General features: G+C 34.3%; 1 protein-coding gene across 3 annotated transcripts in view; it reads right to left on the bottom strand.

The window, feature by feature from the left end:
- LOC126889986 (dystrophin-like protein 1) overlaps positions 1-16,765 on the bottom strand; it is a 549,346-nt gene that overhangs the window by 41,412 nt on the left and 491,169 nt on the right. For all 3 annotated transcript variants that reach the window (XM_050658783.1, XM_050658782.1, XM_050658781.1), the window contains 2 exons: positions 16,126-16,294; positions 3,605-3,753 (listed from right to left, as the gene is read on the bottom strand). In XM_050658783.1, the coding sequence (XP_050514740.1) occupies positions 3,605-3,753; positions 16,126-16,294 (318 nt within the window). The remainder of the gene's footprint in view (positions 1-3,604; positions 3,754-16,125; positions 16,295-16,765) is intronic.

Below are 16,765 nucleotides of genomic sequence, written 5' to 3'. Positions count from 1 at the left end.
ACACTAATTGATGTGGCGATACCAAACAACACTAATTGATGTGGCGATACCTAACAACAATAATCTACGTAGTAAATTTACTGAAAAGATCGCCAAGTATAGAGATCTGGAAATTCAAATACGAAGAAAATGGAGAATGCAAAGTACCCAGACGATACACATTATTATGTCTACTACTGGAGTCATTCCGAAGAACCTCCTCGAAAGCATAAAAAAGCTGGGTCTAAATAAACATCTTTACAAGACCATCCAGAAAGCTGTACTACTCGCAACGGCCAGATATGTACGAACATTTTTGGGAGAAACACCTGCATACCAAATCACCTAGGGCTCCATAACACGGAAAGAGTCCCACCAGAGCTCAATCCTTTTGAAACTGTAGGTATCTGGGATGAGTCAATTTTCCCCTTAGAGGGAGTGTGAGGCGTATGGCTAAATCTGGAATATTGGATCCATATTAATTTATAGAGAAATGTGGAGAATATGGAGAGACGGACAGACAGACATGAATAATTCGATGTTTTCACATTTTTTCAATGTTCTAAATGGGTGAAAACAATAAATATATTGATATTGCTACTTAAAATCATAAATCTACAAAACAATCATGAAAAAAAGATTAGGTTAGTGAATAAATGAGCTGCTTAACTTTTATACGATAAAATGTCTCAACTTTGATGACTTTTCCCTGTTTACTGTATCCCTTTCACACAGTTTCAAATTAGTTTTTTTAACAAGTTCTGTTGTTCCTTAATAAATAAACGTTTTCCTAGGGAATACTGAACATTCTATAGAAGTTAATTATAAAGTTTAATAATCTTCTATTTATTTCAAAGATAAGAAAATTAGGTTTTGAGCCCATGGTTAAATTAACATTATCGTATCAGGGGTGTATTTTCTTTAATGAGAAGGAGCACGTGAATAAGTCCTCGTCGACTTCATCTCGATATCGTAATTGAATTAGAGAAGTTTATTGGAGTATTACTGAAGTTTCCTAAGCTCAATTTTCGAATAAATCCACACTTTAACCTTAAGTCATTATACTACAGCGCTCCAAAAGTAGAACACTTTTTTGAAGAGTTATACTTTTTTGAGAGAGATGCTTAATAAATCAATTAAGCAATTATAATACGCATAATGTTCATATATATTTTAAGAATAATAACGCTATAGGCAGTTTGAACCTTTTTGGCCGATCTGAGCTTGAAAATAACTGAAGTAAGATGAAACTGTCAATCAAATGACCAATGGCAGGGAGAAATATATTTTCTAAATAAATCAATAATTTATGGATTCGACCGTTCTTCTTCTTCCCCTTTTGGCATCATAACCCTATCTAGCTATGTCCTTCCATTCAGATCTCTCCTGTGCCCTTCTCCTCCATTGTCTTATGTTCATGGCTTTCAGGTCGTCTTCCACGTCATCCAACCATCTCGTTCTGGCATTTCCTTTTTTCGCCTGCCTACCGACTTCCATTGTACTATTTTCTTTGTTGGTTTTTGTATCCTCTTGTCTCTGAACATGTCCCAGCCATGACAGTCTTTGACTTTTCACAAATCTGACAATATCATAACCTTCATTCAGTTCATTAACCTCGTCGTTTCCCCATATTCTCCATGTGCCGTCTTCCTCTTGCACCGGGCCATATACTTTTCTCAGTATATTTCTCCCGAATGTCCTGAGTTGGGCTTCATCTTTTTTCGTCATTACCCAGGATTCGCAACCATAGGTTACTACGGATCTAATAATGTTCTGTAGATAGCGATTTTGGTTCTTTTGTCTAATAATTTCGATATCATCAATCTTTTATTAGCATAGTATGTACGATTTCCACTGGAAATACTGCATTAATTTCGCTACTTACGGAATTCTTCTGATTGATTTCTGTATCCAGATATTTGAAAGCATCCATACGTTCAATAGTATCGTTGCCTATTACGATATTATTTCCATGATTAGGTGTTATTTTGATGGGCATGTAAGTATTTTTTGTTTCCTTTATTTTAAGTCCTCCTTTTCGTGCTTCAGGATCAATTTCCTTGACCGCTTCCATTAGTCGTGGCTTGGTCCTACTAATGATAGCTACATTGTCTGCATATGCAGTAATTTGTACTGTTTTAGTATTTATTGAGTCCACTACATTGATTTTTCTGATGACTGCCTCAAGAACTAGGTTAAACAGCATGGTTGAAAGTGCGTCTCTGTCTCACTCCCATGTTGATGTCAAACAGGGGAGTTAGTTCGCCATCTACTCTAACTGCGAATTCTGAAACATGCAACGTCATTTATATGAGGCTGATTTCCTTTTTTGGTATATCTAAATTAAGAAGATTTTCCAGCATTGTGTCTCTTTTCACACTATCAAAAGCTTGTTTCAAGGCTATATACATATTATAGCTCTATGTCGGAGAGGCCTTCCTTTTTGTAATTTTGTAATGGCTTCGATGTATATGACCAAAGAACTTTTAAATTCTAAAGTAAACAACACTAGAGAGACGTTGATGATTGGGTTTAAGATCATCTAGAATCGAGACACTCGTGCGGCGAGCACTCCACGGAATTCGAAGCAATCGTCGCCATGTCCACATTTCAAAATCCTCTATGCGTGTAGTCTGAGAAGCGCAAATTAGGTTTAATACTGCCTAGGTAACGCGAAATAATCTTAATACTACCTAGGTAACGCGAAATAATCTTGATACTGTCTAGGTTTCTCCTCCCTCCAACCATTCAAAACTCTGCGCAATATGAAATCTGTATATGTTAAATAATATGGGAGAAAAAACACATCCTCCTCCAAAATGCCAGGTTATGTTGATGCAGTTTGCTAATAAGGACTAAGTGTAAAGAATAAGTGTCTAGGTACACTATGTTCCATAGTTTGTCTCATCTAACATTATCAGAGACCTTTGGATAATCAACAAAACATATAAATATCGAGATCTGACATTCTCTGGCTTTTTCTCACATGTTCCTTACATTAATTATTTGTTCTCTAGTACCTCTGCCCTTCACAAATCCAGGCTGCTTAGGTGCTATATGCCTATTTACGAAGATTTCTAGACGTCGTCGTTACAGCGTGTAGAGGATCCCCTTACTGGCGTGTGATAATAGAACTAGTAGTCTATAGTCGTTACAATTATTTGTTGGGCATTTCTTGTGTAGAGGTATGATTAAGGTCTTACCCAATAGTTCTTTATACAATTGATTAATATTCTCACTCCACATATCGAAAGATGCTTTAAGACATCAACGGTAATAAAATCATAGCCTGCTGCTTTGTTTAACGTAAGTCTTTTCAGAGCAAATTCAACCTCGGAAAAAAGTATGTCAGGTTCAGATTCAAAGACTGTGTTGTCCGTGTCTGCGAGAGGAGTATGATGTGTCCCTGTTGAAGGAGAGTGAAGGCCTGAGCTATCTAGGACGCATATCTTTAATTATCTGAATAACCTTCTTCTTCTTCTTCTTCTTCTTCTTCTTCTTCTTTCTTCAGTTTTGTGAATAACCTTTATCTGGGATAAATTAAAACTTTGGAAGTTTTTTTTTCAATTGGACCCAAATTCACTTTTATTATATTATATAAAACGCTATAAAAATGTCTACTTACCAACATACTATTCTTATTATTGTGCGGAGGTGGAGGAAGGATATCAAGTTGGGTAGGAGTTCTAACGTTTTTGCAATTCTCTAGATCCTTAAAGCTGTAATCATCTGGAGGTAGGGACATCCTATCGCTAGCACCTTCCGACATCATGTCTAAAATAAATAGACGAAATATTTATTCTCTGTACAAAGAGCTATCTATTTTCAAAAATTTGGACGAATTTATACATATCTTATAAAATACGAGGATATTAAAAAACACAGCACAACACAACTGCAAACTGCTCACATTATTACTATATTATGTTATTGGGAGAAAACAACAGCCAAAATAATCAATAATCGTAGGTGCCTATATATGCAACTAATAGAAGTAGTGACATATTAATGACTATTATGATTATAGTATCAAATTGGTCACAACGATTGATAAATATTGCGAACATAAGAATACTGGACAGGTTGTATATTAGTGCACCCTATGTAACCTACATCTGAATCTTATGTTTGTGCGTCACAATGTTGCCATCCTTTTTTGTTTATTTCTTTTATAAATCAATGTTAAATGTACCTACAAGAATAATAGAATAATTTTATAAGAACGTTTAAGTTAAGCCAATTTTGAAAAAATGTGAAAACTTTGAATTATCCACGTCCGTCTGTCCGTCCGTCCGTTCGTCCGTCTGTCTGTCTGTCCGTAAACACAACTCCTCCGTCATTATACCAGATAGAATGACAAATGAGGTGTCGAAAGAAAGCTTATAATCCAAGGATGGTACTCTAGGCATTGTTTATATAGGGAGATAGTTGGTCAGCCCAATAGGTAAATAAAGTTTGATTCAAATTGAGACAGTCACCAGATGTCCCCACAATTTCTGTCGGGGTCGCAACGTCACGCGTAACTAAGATATATCCAAAATGCATAGACACCAAGTTGGATACGATCCTATTCATAACACCCCAACTCGCATACATATTAAGAAAAATAAATATATAGAAGAGTATATTTAGAAATTGATTTAATGGTGGCATGCTACTATACATTATAAATATAATAGCATGACATCATTAATTCAATTTCTAATTTAAAATTTTCCCACTAAATCACAAGAAATTCTACTAGATCTAGTAGAAAATCTACTAAATTGGCAACCCTGAATATGGTACAAAAACTTCTATTGTGCAGTGAAGGAGAATGGCTCTAGAGTTTCTAATCGCATCTGCTTTTGGTAGTAATTATTATATTATTATTATAGCTTAAAATAAAGTTAGCAGAACATGCGATAACTTAAAAAAAACAGCAATCAAGTTTTTCTTGGAACATTTAATTCAGAGAATACTCTGGTATTCAATTATAAATGATTTATCAATTTTTGAACTACTGTTCTGCTAGCTGGATTATCAAGTTAGCAGAACATGGGATAACTTAAAAAAAACAGAGCAATAAACTTTTTCTTGGAACATTAAATTTGCATTTAATTCAGAGAATACTTTGCCATTCAATTATAGATGATTTATCAAATTTTTTAACTACTGTTTTGCTAGCTTGATTATCAGGTTAGCAGAACATGCGATAACTTAAAAAAAAGAGCAATAAATTTTTTCTTGGAACATTAAATTTGCATTTTATTTACACTTAATTATGGTATAAGAATAACTGTGTTCTGCTGACTTTGTTCTGCTAACTTGATGGACGTCGAATCTCTCCTTTTATCTCTGCTTGAGACTGTCTCTCCTGATGTTGAGCTACCTGAGTTCGCTCAGGTAGCTCAACATCAGGAGCTCAACAGCAGCACACGCTGACACGCTGGTTTAGACCAAGGACACACCAGGCGGCGCGCGTCGAGTTGACGTCGAGGCAGCTTATGGCGCCGTGCAACACATGGCGCAGTGTAACAGCGGCAGCTATGCTACGACTTAAAGCAGCGGTTCTCAATTTGTGGTACATGTACCACTGGTGGTACATATCATTATTTGCAGTGGTACACAAAACGCAAAACTGTCAAAATCACCACTATTACAGTTAATTAGATTACCTATCTAGATAGGTAGTTATTTCAGTTAGGTGGTACCAAAAATATTAAAAAGTATTTTGTGGTACATGACTCAAAAAGATTGAGAACCACTGACTTAAAGTATTTGTATTTCGTTGTTGCCAAATTTAATCGCGTGTTGCCTAGTGTACGATACGATGTCTGAAAGTTATGACAATTTGTCTTTTGTAATAAATGCAAATTTACTTTTCCTTAGATTACAGAAAAAAATAAACGCATATATTGGATACATTCTATCATAAAGAAACGAAAGTATAAGGAATTTTTTACACATTATATAACGAAATTAATATAATAAAGGCCCAGAGAAGTTTTTTAATTTTACAAGAATGTCTAAAAAATCTTTTCAGGAGTTAGTAGTAAGTATTAAAGAGCCATGTTCAAGAAATAACACCGTTATGAGGGAAAGCATATCACCTAAGAAAAACTATTCATAACGCTAAGAGGCTGTCCATTCTACGGTACGCCACTGAGCAAATACAGGTGTTAAATTGATGCCCCTTTATTATACCCCACTAATTGGGAAATAGTGATGTTTTACAAATTAATATTAACAAAAAAATTATTCAAAATAAAGTCAAAGTACGTATCGAGAAAGACGAAAACCAGAATATACAAAACCGTACTAAGAGCAACAGTCACCTACGGCTGTGAGACATGGATGCTTAATAAAACAGAAGAAGAAATGATCGAGAGTTGGGAACGGAACGTACTGAGAGCTATTTTCAGGGGAAAGAATACAGATACAGAAGACGCCTGGCATAGAAGCACCAATCAAGAATTAAGGATGCTTTACAAGGAACGAAGTATAACAAGATAAACAAAGTCATAAAGAATCAGGTGGGCAGGTCATGTCGAGGGGATGGATAAGGAAAGAATACCAAAGATGGTACTGCTACGAAGACCAATTGGGACTAGGAGACGAGGTAGACCAAGAAAAAGACTGCAAGAAAGTTTCAGGAATATATAGCAACGATGGAAATTATACACTGGAAAAAGAAGGCGAAAAATAGGATATAGTGGAGAACCGTAGTTCAGCAATATTTACATAATAGACACCAAAAAAAAATTATATTTATAAGTTATAAGTATAAACTGTATTATGTAAAATTGTAATTACAAGGCCTGCAGAGCATAATAAATAAGATAAGATAACTGTTTTTATCTTTATTTTTATGGAGTAAATAATTATATTTTTATTAAAGTCAATCCTTCTGACAAATACTTCAAGTCAAGTCAAACTGGTCAATGGTTACAGATTTAAAAATTCTGTTTGACTGTTTGTGAAATTAGGTTCAAAGAGTTTGAAAAATAATTTAATTAGTAGATTACTTTTTTTCTAGATAGAAATGTACCTAATTATGTTGCCCTTTAAGCTATAAGATAAAAAAATTAAAAATACAATGAGTCCCATATAAAAATAATTTGATATGGGAGTAAAAACTTCAAGTAAAAATATAGTTTGAGTGTGTAATTTCCCTCATTAAACAAGATTTGGCAACACTCACAACAAAATTTGCTAGAAAACAGCTCAAACGTCTGTGTTGTACTACCACGATACACGCATTTATGATATGCCGTCGAAGTCGTAAAACCAATTGGCGACATATGGATTCTAGGATGGGTCGCGGGAACGTCGATGCAACGAAAATTTTAAGAGCGCCTGGTGTGTGTCACTGCATCATAGTATAGTAAGGGATGCGTAGCTTTCGACATCTCAGCGGGGGTTCAGTCGACGTACGCCGCCCCGTCTGTGTTAGCGCTTAGGTTCACAATAGACGGACCACGCTGCAGTGTTACGATGTGGATTCACAAAAGTAGTTTCCGATGATTGGACGTGGGTTCTTATGTGGAGTAGACATTCTATCCCAGACGAGTCACAGTGATGTAAAACAAAACGCTTTTGATCTTTTTGTCTTTAATCTTTATACTGTTTAATGTGCAGCCTCCTCCGTTCTTTTTCTAATAAATATGCTGGACTCCATTAGTAATATTCATTTAAAGTGTAATTAATATACATTATAATGGCAACCAATATTATTTATGTAAATAGTTTCCTCCTACTAAAATGAAAACAACCCGGCTATTTTTAAATTAAATGACGACCAGTCACGCCAATCAAAATAAATTATTAATTGCTTTTTGTTCTTAAAATAATTTTGTCTCCATTATTTTTTAAAGAACGTAAAAGTTTAATGAAAACCTAGAAATATATTTCAGCCGTCGAGGTATAGGGCGGGAGTGAGAAATGTTTTGAAAAAATTAATTGAATGAATTGTTAAAATTCTCTATTTTACATTGATAATGAACCAAATCGATCACAAAAAAAATTCGATATTTTAGTCCTGTGTCTCACAGAATTAGTGCAGCTAAATCTGCAACATCTGCAGAGAAACAGTAAAAAGAGATATACTCATCGTTTAATGATACAAGGGTCGGCATAAGTCAGGCAACAAATTTGCATTAAGAAAAAAAAATGCAGCGTCAAATTGAATTTATTCTAAGAAATTACAAAAGGGATTCGAAAAAAGGTTACTGTAAGTGTTCAAATTGATGTCCATCTTGATCAATGCATTGTAATGATATAATGCCACAGCTGGCGAGCGGCCGACCGACCGTAAAATAATCCGTGTTGACGCATCCCCTCTTCATACCCCACTAGACGAAACCGAAGAAGACAGTGACACGAAGAGCGTATTTAAGACGAGGAGGAGAATCATAGGATCAGGATCAGTTATTCTTAACGTATTGAATTAGGAATAGCTCGATGAAAGATATGCACGGGGTTGAGGTGGTACTCTGCCTAGGTAGGCGCCGCAGTATTGACGTGGCGTTCCATCAGAACCGTTACCGCAGTGCGCGGTAGTAACGATGAACCAGTGACTGTGTGTCGGTTATCGCATTGAATTGAAATGCGATGTCTCCGTGTCTGAATGTGTAGATAGGTTGATTCCATGTAGCGAGATTGTTATTGTATATATTGTGTTGGGTATTGTATCGTTTTAATATTACTATTATGTTTTGATGATAGTAATAAGTATAATGTTATATTTCCTTTGCAGAAGATATAATTATATTTTATTTTATTTATTTTGAACTATATATAATTATCTTAAAGATATTTACTTTGTTCTTAACCTGTGTTTTACAGCATTTATTGCAATGTTTTGCAATGGAGAGAGAGGTCCGGCAAAGCACCTCAAGCTGTCCGCGAAGACTTTCAAATTCTCCTTCAATTGCAGTTCGGAGGTCGGGAAGGGTGCGTAGTCCTCTTGCAAAAACGCGGCTTTGAGAAGGCCCCACAGGAATAAATTACAGGGTATCAAGTCACATGACCGTGCGGGCCACTCAATGATTCCTCGTCTGTCTGTCCATTCTCCAAAATCAACATTAAGCTATTCCCGCACACATGCCACGTAGCTCGACGCCCACGTGCTATCATGACACCGACACAACTGTCCGAAGCACGAACATGCTTCGTTTAATCTTTTTCGACAGATTTGTCAGACTTTGAGCGTTGCCGGACTTATGCCGACCCCCTATGTGGGGAAAAATTATGAAGTAAAACTGGTAGTTTTTACTTCGGGTTTCATAATTAATTAAGTAAGAAAAATATAATCACTCGTAAACTGTGAGAGATGTGTTTTATAAACCATCTTACGTCAAAATGTAGTGTCCAATTGGACTTTTGTCCAATCTTTGGAACTTTGGCCATCTGAATACGTCTAAATGAGAGGAATATCTTGTTATAACGATTGTGTTGATAAGATTAAGATTATCATGGAGTTCTTACTACGAGTATTGTTTCATTTGTACATTTTCATTAGGTTAAATAATGTTAAATTTGAAGATAAGACAAGGTTGAAGACAAGGTAAAACAAGGCTAGAGTTGATGAACTGTATACCTTTTTGTGAGTATTTAATGTTTCCGCTCCATAAGTAACACACACTGGTCAATGATTTTCTTTTTGAGACATATGGGTAACTCCGATTTAAGCACATTGTTTAATTTACCAAACACTCCACAGGTTAATTCCATGCGAAGTGGGAGCTCACATGTCTGGTTATCTCTGCCCAACCGAATTTCGTGTCCCAACTATGGCCGTGAAGCATGAGACCTGAAAGAAACATCCAAAAACAAACTCGACACATTCGAAAGGAAAGTACTGAGGAGAATACTAGGACCTGTGAGGAAAAACGGAATCTTCAGAAGTCGATACAACAACGAGCTTTATCAACTTTATAAGAAAACACCCCTGATCGACTTCATTAGAATACAAAGATTGCAATAGGCCTAAAGTCTAGGGTAAAGGATAGGCTACCAAAAAGAGCACTGAATGCTAGAATGCAGGGAAAGAGACCAGTTGGAAAGCCAAGAAACCGCTGGAAGACACAGTAAACAGTGACACACAAACCCTTTTAGGAGTCCGTGTATGGAGAAGAGCAGCCACAGACAAGCAAGGGTGGAGGCAAAAAATAAAGGAGGCCAAGGCTCAATTTGAGCTCTAGTGCCGTAGAAGAAGAAGAAGTACTTATAAGATGCAGTTTGCTCAATATCCCTTCATTTTTTGTCATTATTTGCGTCTTGTTCATGTTAATCTTTAGTCAGACCTCTAAGAGAGCGTGATATAATTTTACAAACAACATTACTATTGCACCATCCATACAATCGGCTATAAGATCCCAAATGGCTGAGCTTCTCTCCATTTAAGTCGATAGGTTTTCAGTATATTTGGGGCAAAATCGAATAGTCAATATAATAATATAATATCATTTTTCATTTATTCTTCAAAAAAATTCAAAAAAAGCGAGAAAAAGCCTTTCGAACTTTTTTCAAAAAAAAATATTGCAATAAAAACAGTTAATCAACTGTATTGGATGTTTAACTTCTGAAAATCGTAAAATAAATATTTTTCATATTTATTTCTCTTAATGACCCAATTAATTAAAATAGCCTCATTGCCTATAATTTACGCACTGGTGTCTATAAACAAATAAATCTCGATAAACAGCACTTTCTACGTTTATATTGCAATCGTTTTCTGAAAACTGGATGGTCTGTTTTATAGCACGTTGATTAATTTGTTTACGGTCATTCCATCCCAATTACATTTTCCGACACTGAAGCTGCATAATACTTTCCACGTATTCGAGTTGATGAGATAGCATTAGACGAATTATTGAAATACTTCCGCTGAATACCGTTGATATACTCAGTAATTACATACAATACGTAGTTTGTTCTGTTGATGTTTTCTTTTGTTTTAGTATATAATAGATAGCCTGCAGGAAAATATAGTAATGGACCAAGAGCTAGCAACGTCGGAGAAAAAAGTATTTTAAGACAACTGGTTTTTTAATATATTATTCCCTATGCTTCCTCGAATACTGTACCGGCCATCTGGCTACTGATGCAGGTTGCTTTCATTACTGCGCAGCACACTTGTACAGGTAAATATATCGAATTTAAAATTATTGTAAGACGAAAAATTTTTTTGTCATTACTTTTTAAACATTATTAGAAATATGAACTATAATTGCCAGACATTTCTGTGGTTTAAAAAGTAATGACAAAAAAATGTTTCGTCCTAAAATAATTTAAATTCAATATACAAGGTGATTGATGAGTGTGATAAAGCTCAGTATATCCGCTATAGTAATAGGGGAGGGGGTTCGTGTTTGCTGCCATTCGATAGATTTTTCAAACATATTGGATAAGTGTATTTTTCAGTTTTTTGATCTGATGTTCATTTCGCGAAATATCGCGAGATTCGTATTAAAAATTTTAAATTTACCCCCCACCCTACTACATGTGGAGTTATGTTTGGTATCATTCGATAGATTTCTGATAAATATTGAGCACATATTTTTTAGTTTTTAGATCTATCGTTCATTTCGCGAAATATTCGCTTTTTTCTTATGAAACTTTGTGACACCCATTTACTTACGCCCCGCCAAAATCGTCAGATTTTTTAAATATACACTGTTTTGCATGTACTTAACTTACCTTACCTTAATCTGACGATTTCGAGTTTTTCTAAGGATAGATTTTTTTTCGGCCCCCTTTAACGAACTCCCCTGTGTTTAGAACCAATATATGGTAAAAGTACATCTACAGGGTACCAGGTTTCTCCCCATGTGATAATCTGACGCGCTCGAGTTACTGCAAAAATCCCCGCTTGGGCTCCACTACCATAAGGACATGGGTGCAAAATGTCGCCTGTCAAAATGTTCAATGTGTTTTAAATATATTCATTTTTTTCGAATCCTGAGAAAACTAATAAATATTTTTGAAAAATTTAAATGCAGAATCAAAGATTAATTATTACTGAGGGCCAAAAGTTCCTGAAAACTTCTATAATGTGTATTTTAATAAATTACAGAGGTGAAAATCAAAGAGAAAATCTAGTGTGCTTTTTAATTGCAAATATTTCATTCAAAAAAAACTTTTTGTTTATTCTAAGGGACTTTCGGCCCTCGGTAATAACATAATAGGTCTGGATCCCGCATGTAAAAAAAAAGTTGATTAATAGCAAGCTGAAAATTTGTTAATAGCTTAAGGGTGTCTAGTCGGACAAACCTTGATATATGGGAACACTGGAACAGGGGAAGTTTTAATTGTGGAACAGGTTAAAAATTTGGAACGGTCAGACCATGAAAACGGCACATGTATTTTGTCAGACAGAACAGACTTAAACTCTCCGAACAGAGATTAAACTCTCATGCAAAAATCAGATTGCTATTTATCACCAAATGGGTGTTTCAATAAGTGGAACATGTAGAATATGTCAAATGACAGGAATTATGACAGGTGATAAATAATAGTCTGATTTTTGCATGAGAGTTTAATCTCTGTTCGGAGAGTTTAAGTCTGTTCTGTCGAACAAAATAAATCTGCCGTTTTCGTGGTCTGACCGTTCCAAATTTTTAACCTGTTCCACAATTAAAACTGCCCCTCTTCCAGTGTTCCCCTATGTCAAAGTTTATCCGACTAGACACCCTTAAGCTATTAACAAATTTTCAGCTTGATATTAATCAACTTTTTTTTCATACGCGGAATCCAGACCTATAATCTTTCATTATGCATTTAAAATTTTCAAAAATATTTATTAGTTTTCTCAGGATTCGAAAAAAATGAATACTTACATTTAAAACACATTAAAAATTTTGACAGGTGACATTTTGCGCCTTTATCCAATAAACCCTCTTTATGTACATTATAAGTCAGTATACATTGTTTACGGTATTCCATCCCAATTACATTTTCCGTCACTGAAGCTGCATAGTATTTTCCACGTATTCGAGTTGATGAGATAGCATTAGACGAATTATTGAAATACTTCCGCTGAATACTGTTGATATACTTAGTAATTACATACAATACGTAGTTTTTTCTGTTGCTGTTTTCTTTTGTTTTAGTGTATGGTAGATAGCCTGCAGGAAAATATAGTAATGGACCAAGAGCTAGCAACGTCGAAAAAAAAAAGTATTTTAAGCCAACTGGTTTTTTAATATATTATTCCCTATGCTTCATCCAATACCGTACCGGCCATCTGGCTACTGATACAGGTTGCGTTCATTACTGCGCAGCACACTTGTACAGGTAAATATATCGTATTTAAAATTATTAGAACATTATTAGAAATATGAACTATAATTGCCAGACATTTCTGTGGTTTAAAAAGTAATGACAAAAAAATGTTTCGTCCTAAAATAATTTAAATTCAATATACAAGGTGATTGATGAGTGTGATAAAGCTCAGTATATCCGCTATATTAATAGGGGAGGGGGTTCGTGTTTGGTGCCATTCGATAGATTTTTCAAACATATTGGATAAATATCGCGAGATTCGTATTTAAAATTTTAAATTTACCCCCCACCCCACTACATGTGGAGTTGTGTTTGGTATTATTCGATAGATTTCTGACAAATATTGAGCACGTATTTTTTAGTTTTTAGATCTATCGTTCATTTCGCGAAATATTCGCTTTTTTCTTATGAAACTTTGTGACTCACCCATTTACTTACGCCCCGCCCAAATCGTCAGATTTTTTAAATATACACTGTTTTGCGTGTACTTAACTTACCTTATCTTAATCTGACGATTTCGAGTTTTTCTAAGGATAGATTTTTTTTTCGGCCCCCCTTAACGAACTCCCCTGTGTTTAGAACCAATATATGGTACAAGTACATCTACAGGGTACCAGGTTTCTCCCCATGTGATAATCTGACGCGCTCGAGTTACTGCAAAAATCCCCGCTTGGGCTCCACTACCATAAGGACATGGGTGCAAAATGTCGCCTGTCAAATGTTCAATGCGTTTTAAATATATTCATTTTTTTCGAATCCTGAGAAAACTAATAAATATTTTTGAAACATTTAAACGCAGAATCAAAGATTACATTATTACTGAGGGCCAAAAGTGCCTGAAAACTTCTACATGTATGTTAATAAGTTACAGGGGTGAGAATAAAAGAGAAAATCTAGTGTGCTTTTAGATTGCAAATATTTCATTCAAAAGAAACTTTTTGTTTATTCTAAGGGACTTTCGGCCCTCGGTAATAACGTAATCTTTCATTATACATTTAAAATTTTTAAAAATATTTATTAGTTTTCTCAGGATTCGAAAAAAATTAATACTTACATTTAAAACACATTCAAAATTTTGACAGGTGACATTTTGCGCTTTTCCTCCAATAAACCCTATTTATGTACATTATAATTCAGTATACATAGTCCAGGCGGTATCTGTTTTGGACAATTTGATAATTCCCATAAGAGTATGTTTTTTCTGGAATCACTTCAGAATGTATCTACTTCGTATCAATAATCACTATATTATGCACCAGTCGCAAACATTGTACTTAATTTTTTATTTAACAAAATCTCAAAACAATTTTGGTCTATAACTGGAGATATTGCTCCAACAAAAAAAAATATGCAAGGTAAAAGTTTTATTTTTCAATTTTGCATAACTGATAATTAAAAATTTAATAATTATTGTTTTAAAAATTAGCAATAGTTGAGAAAAAAGTGCAAAATGAATTTTTTCCTTCAATTTTTTTCGACCCCTTAAACATAACTTCTTCTTCTTCTTTAAGCACCATCTCCGCGACGAAGGTTGGCAATCATCATGGCTACTAATTATTCTTGCAAATAGTTCTTGCACAATAATTTTGGAATCCAGTGTCCGAAAATAAAATTCTGTATTTTCTTCCGCTATTAATATATAAAACATTTTAATTTTCTTTCGCGTTATGTTGTATTTATTTTATTCAGCATTTGCTGTTTTTCCATTATATTGGCGATTTTTGTTGTTTCACATATTTCTTTTGCCGTTGTAAGTATAATTTCTTCCATTTATTTTCTGTCCCCTTATTTATTGTCTCCCTTATATCAAATTGTTCATTCAGTTTTTGCTGGTATCTTTCTTTATTTTTTATTGATATTAATTTGTAGCGTTTTATGTTTCTGTAGTTATCTTTTTCGTTTTTTGCTCTGTTGCGTTAGGATTATTTATCCCTACTTTCATAACGAGCAAATAAATTCACTGTTTATTTCTCTCTCTTTACCTTTATGTCGTTTATAATTTATTTTTTGTTGATTTTTGTGGATTTGGTGGAATTTTTTTATCGAGTGGATTTCTCGACAGGAACGTTTACCATACATAGGTCAATATTTCTGTTTTTTTATCAGTTTTTATTCCTTTCCCATACTGTCATATCTTTCAATCCATTTCTTGCCTCTTCCAACTCTACTATTTAGGTCTGCCATTATTATAATATTTTTCCTTGGTTATATCTCCGCGTGTAACCTTTCAAAGAATTAACCTTTTTCCTCTTTTTTTGCATGATCATTCGATTCGTAGGCTTCAAATATACTGGTTGTATTTTTTGTATTGTCTATTTTCACTTCAACTATTAATACTCTTGTAGATTTTTTTTGGCCATTCTGTATACCATATAAATTTATAAGAGGTCTCTTTTGAATTGCGTCTTAAAATATTCGTTTGAGAATAACCACAATCTAAATGTTTATTTATACTGCCAGAAGTCACTAACGCGATTAAGTATTATTAAAAGAGGGCGCGCCAGGTTTCCCCAACTGTCATCAATACGACTAACTTCACGCGTACCTTTGATACGAGAATTATAAAAAAAATATGCATTGAAATCCAGATGTATGTCTTTGTACTCACTTTATAACGCTTAAAAAATTACGGGATCTGGATTTCAATGCATATTTTTTTTATAATTCTCGTATCAAAGTTACGCGTGAAGTTAGTCGTATTGATGACAGTTGGGGAAACATGGGCGACCCATTAAAAGAATATTATAAAATACGATAAAATTAGTTTTGAAAGAATATGCTTTCGTGTTTATTCAGAATTGATACAATAGTTTTCGTATAATTTGAAAATATTTTGCTATTTGTATTTCTTATAGTAGGTATGAATTAAATCTTCCTTACCTCGTTTTTGCTTATCACTAGTAATATCACTAAGGCGGTCGCTAAGTAAGTCTTGAGTAAGCGTATCTTGTTCATCCTGATCTTGATCGTTTTCAGGATTATTCAAAGAAAGTTTATGGCACACCTCGAATGCTTGACCTACAGTCCGCACTACCCGCATAGCTTGGCTCTGAAACAAAACAAAAACAATATTATCATTGCTAAAACGGTAATAGTTTTTAGATAAAAAACTTTCAGTGCTAAAAGTAAACAGTGCTTGTTTACTACCATGTACAGTTGTTTTAATATTCCTCTCTATTTATATACCCATCCTCTAACACGTTTAGCGTTTTTGGCGCATATACCAATACCATATTCAACAGTTTAGTTGATACTTAGAGTTGCACAAGTTTGATTTGAATGTTTGAAATGGACTTGAATTTAACTTAATTTCAAGTCAAACTCAAGTCAATCCTTCTGACAAATAATTCAAGTCAAGTTAAACTGGTCAATGGTTACAGGTTTGAAAATTTAAACTGTTTGTCAAACTAGTTTAAGAGAGTTTGAAAAATAATTTATTTAGTAGATATACTTTTTTATTGAGATAAAAATATTAGTTGCCAATGAAGATAACAAAATTAAACATACAATGAGTCCCATA

Source organism: Diabrotica virgifera, chromosome 8 (genome assembly GCF_917563875.1).
Source record: "Diabrotica virgifera virgifera chromosome 8, PGI_DIABVI_V3a".
NCBI classification, from domain to species: Eukaryota; Metazoa; Arthropoda; class Insecta; order Coleoptera; family Chrysomelidae; genus Diabrotica; species Diabrotica virgifera.
Note: the sequence above shows the minus strand (reverse complement) of the source record. Positions and strands in the feature narration are given on the sequence as shown.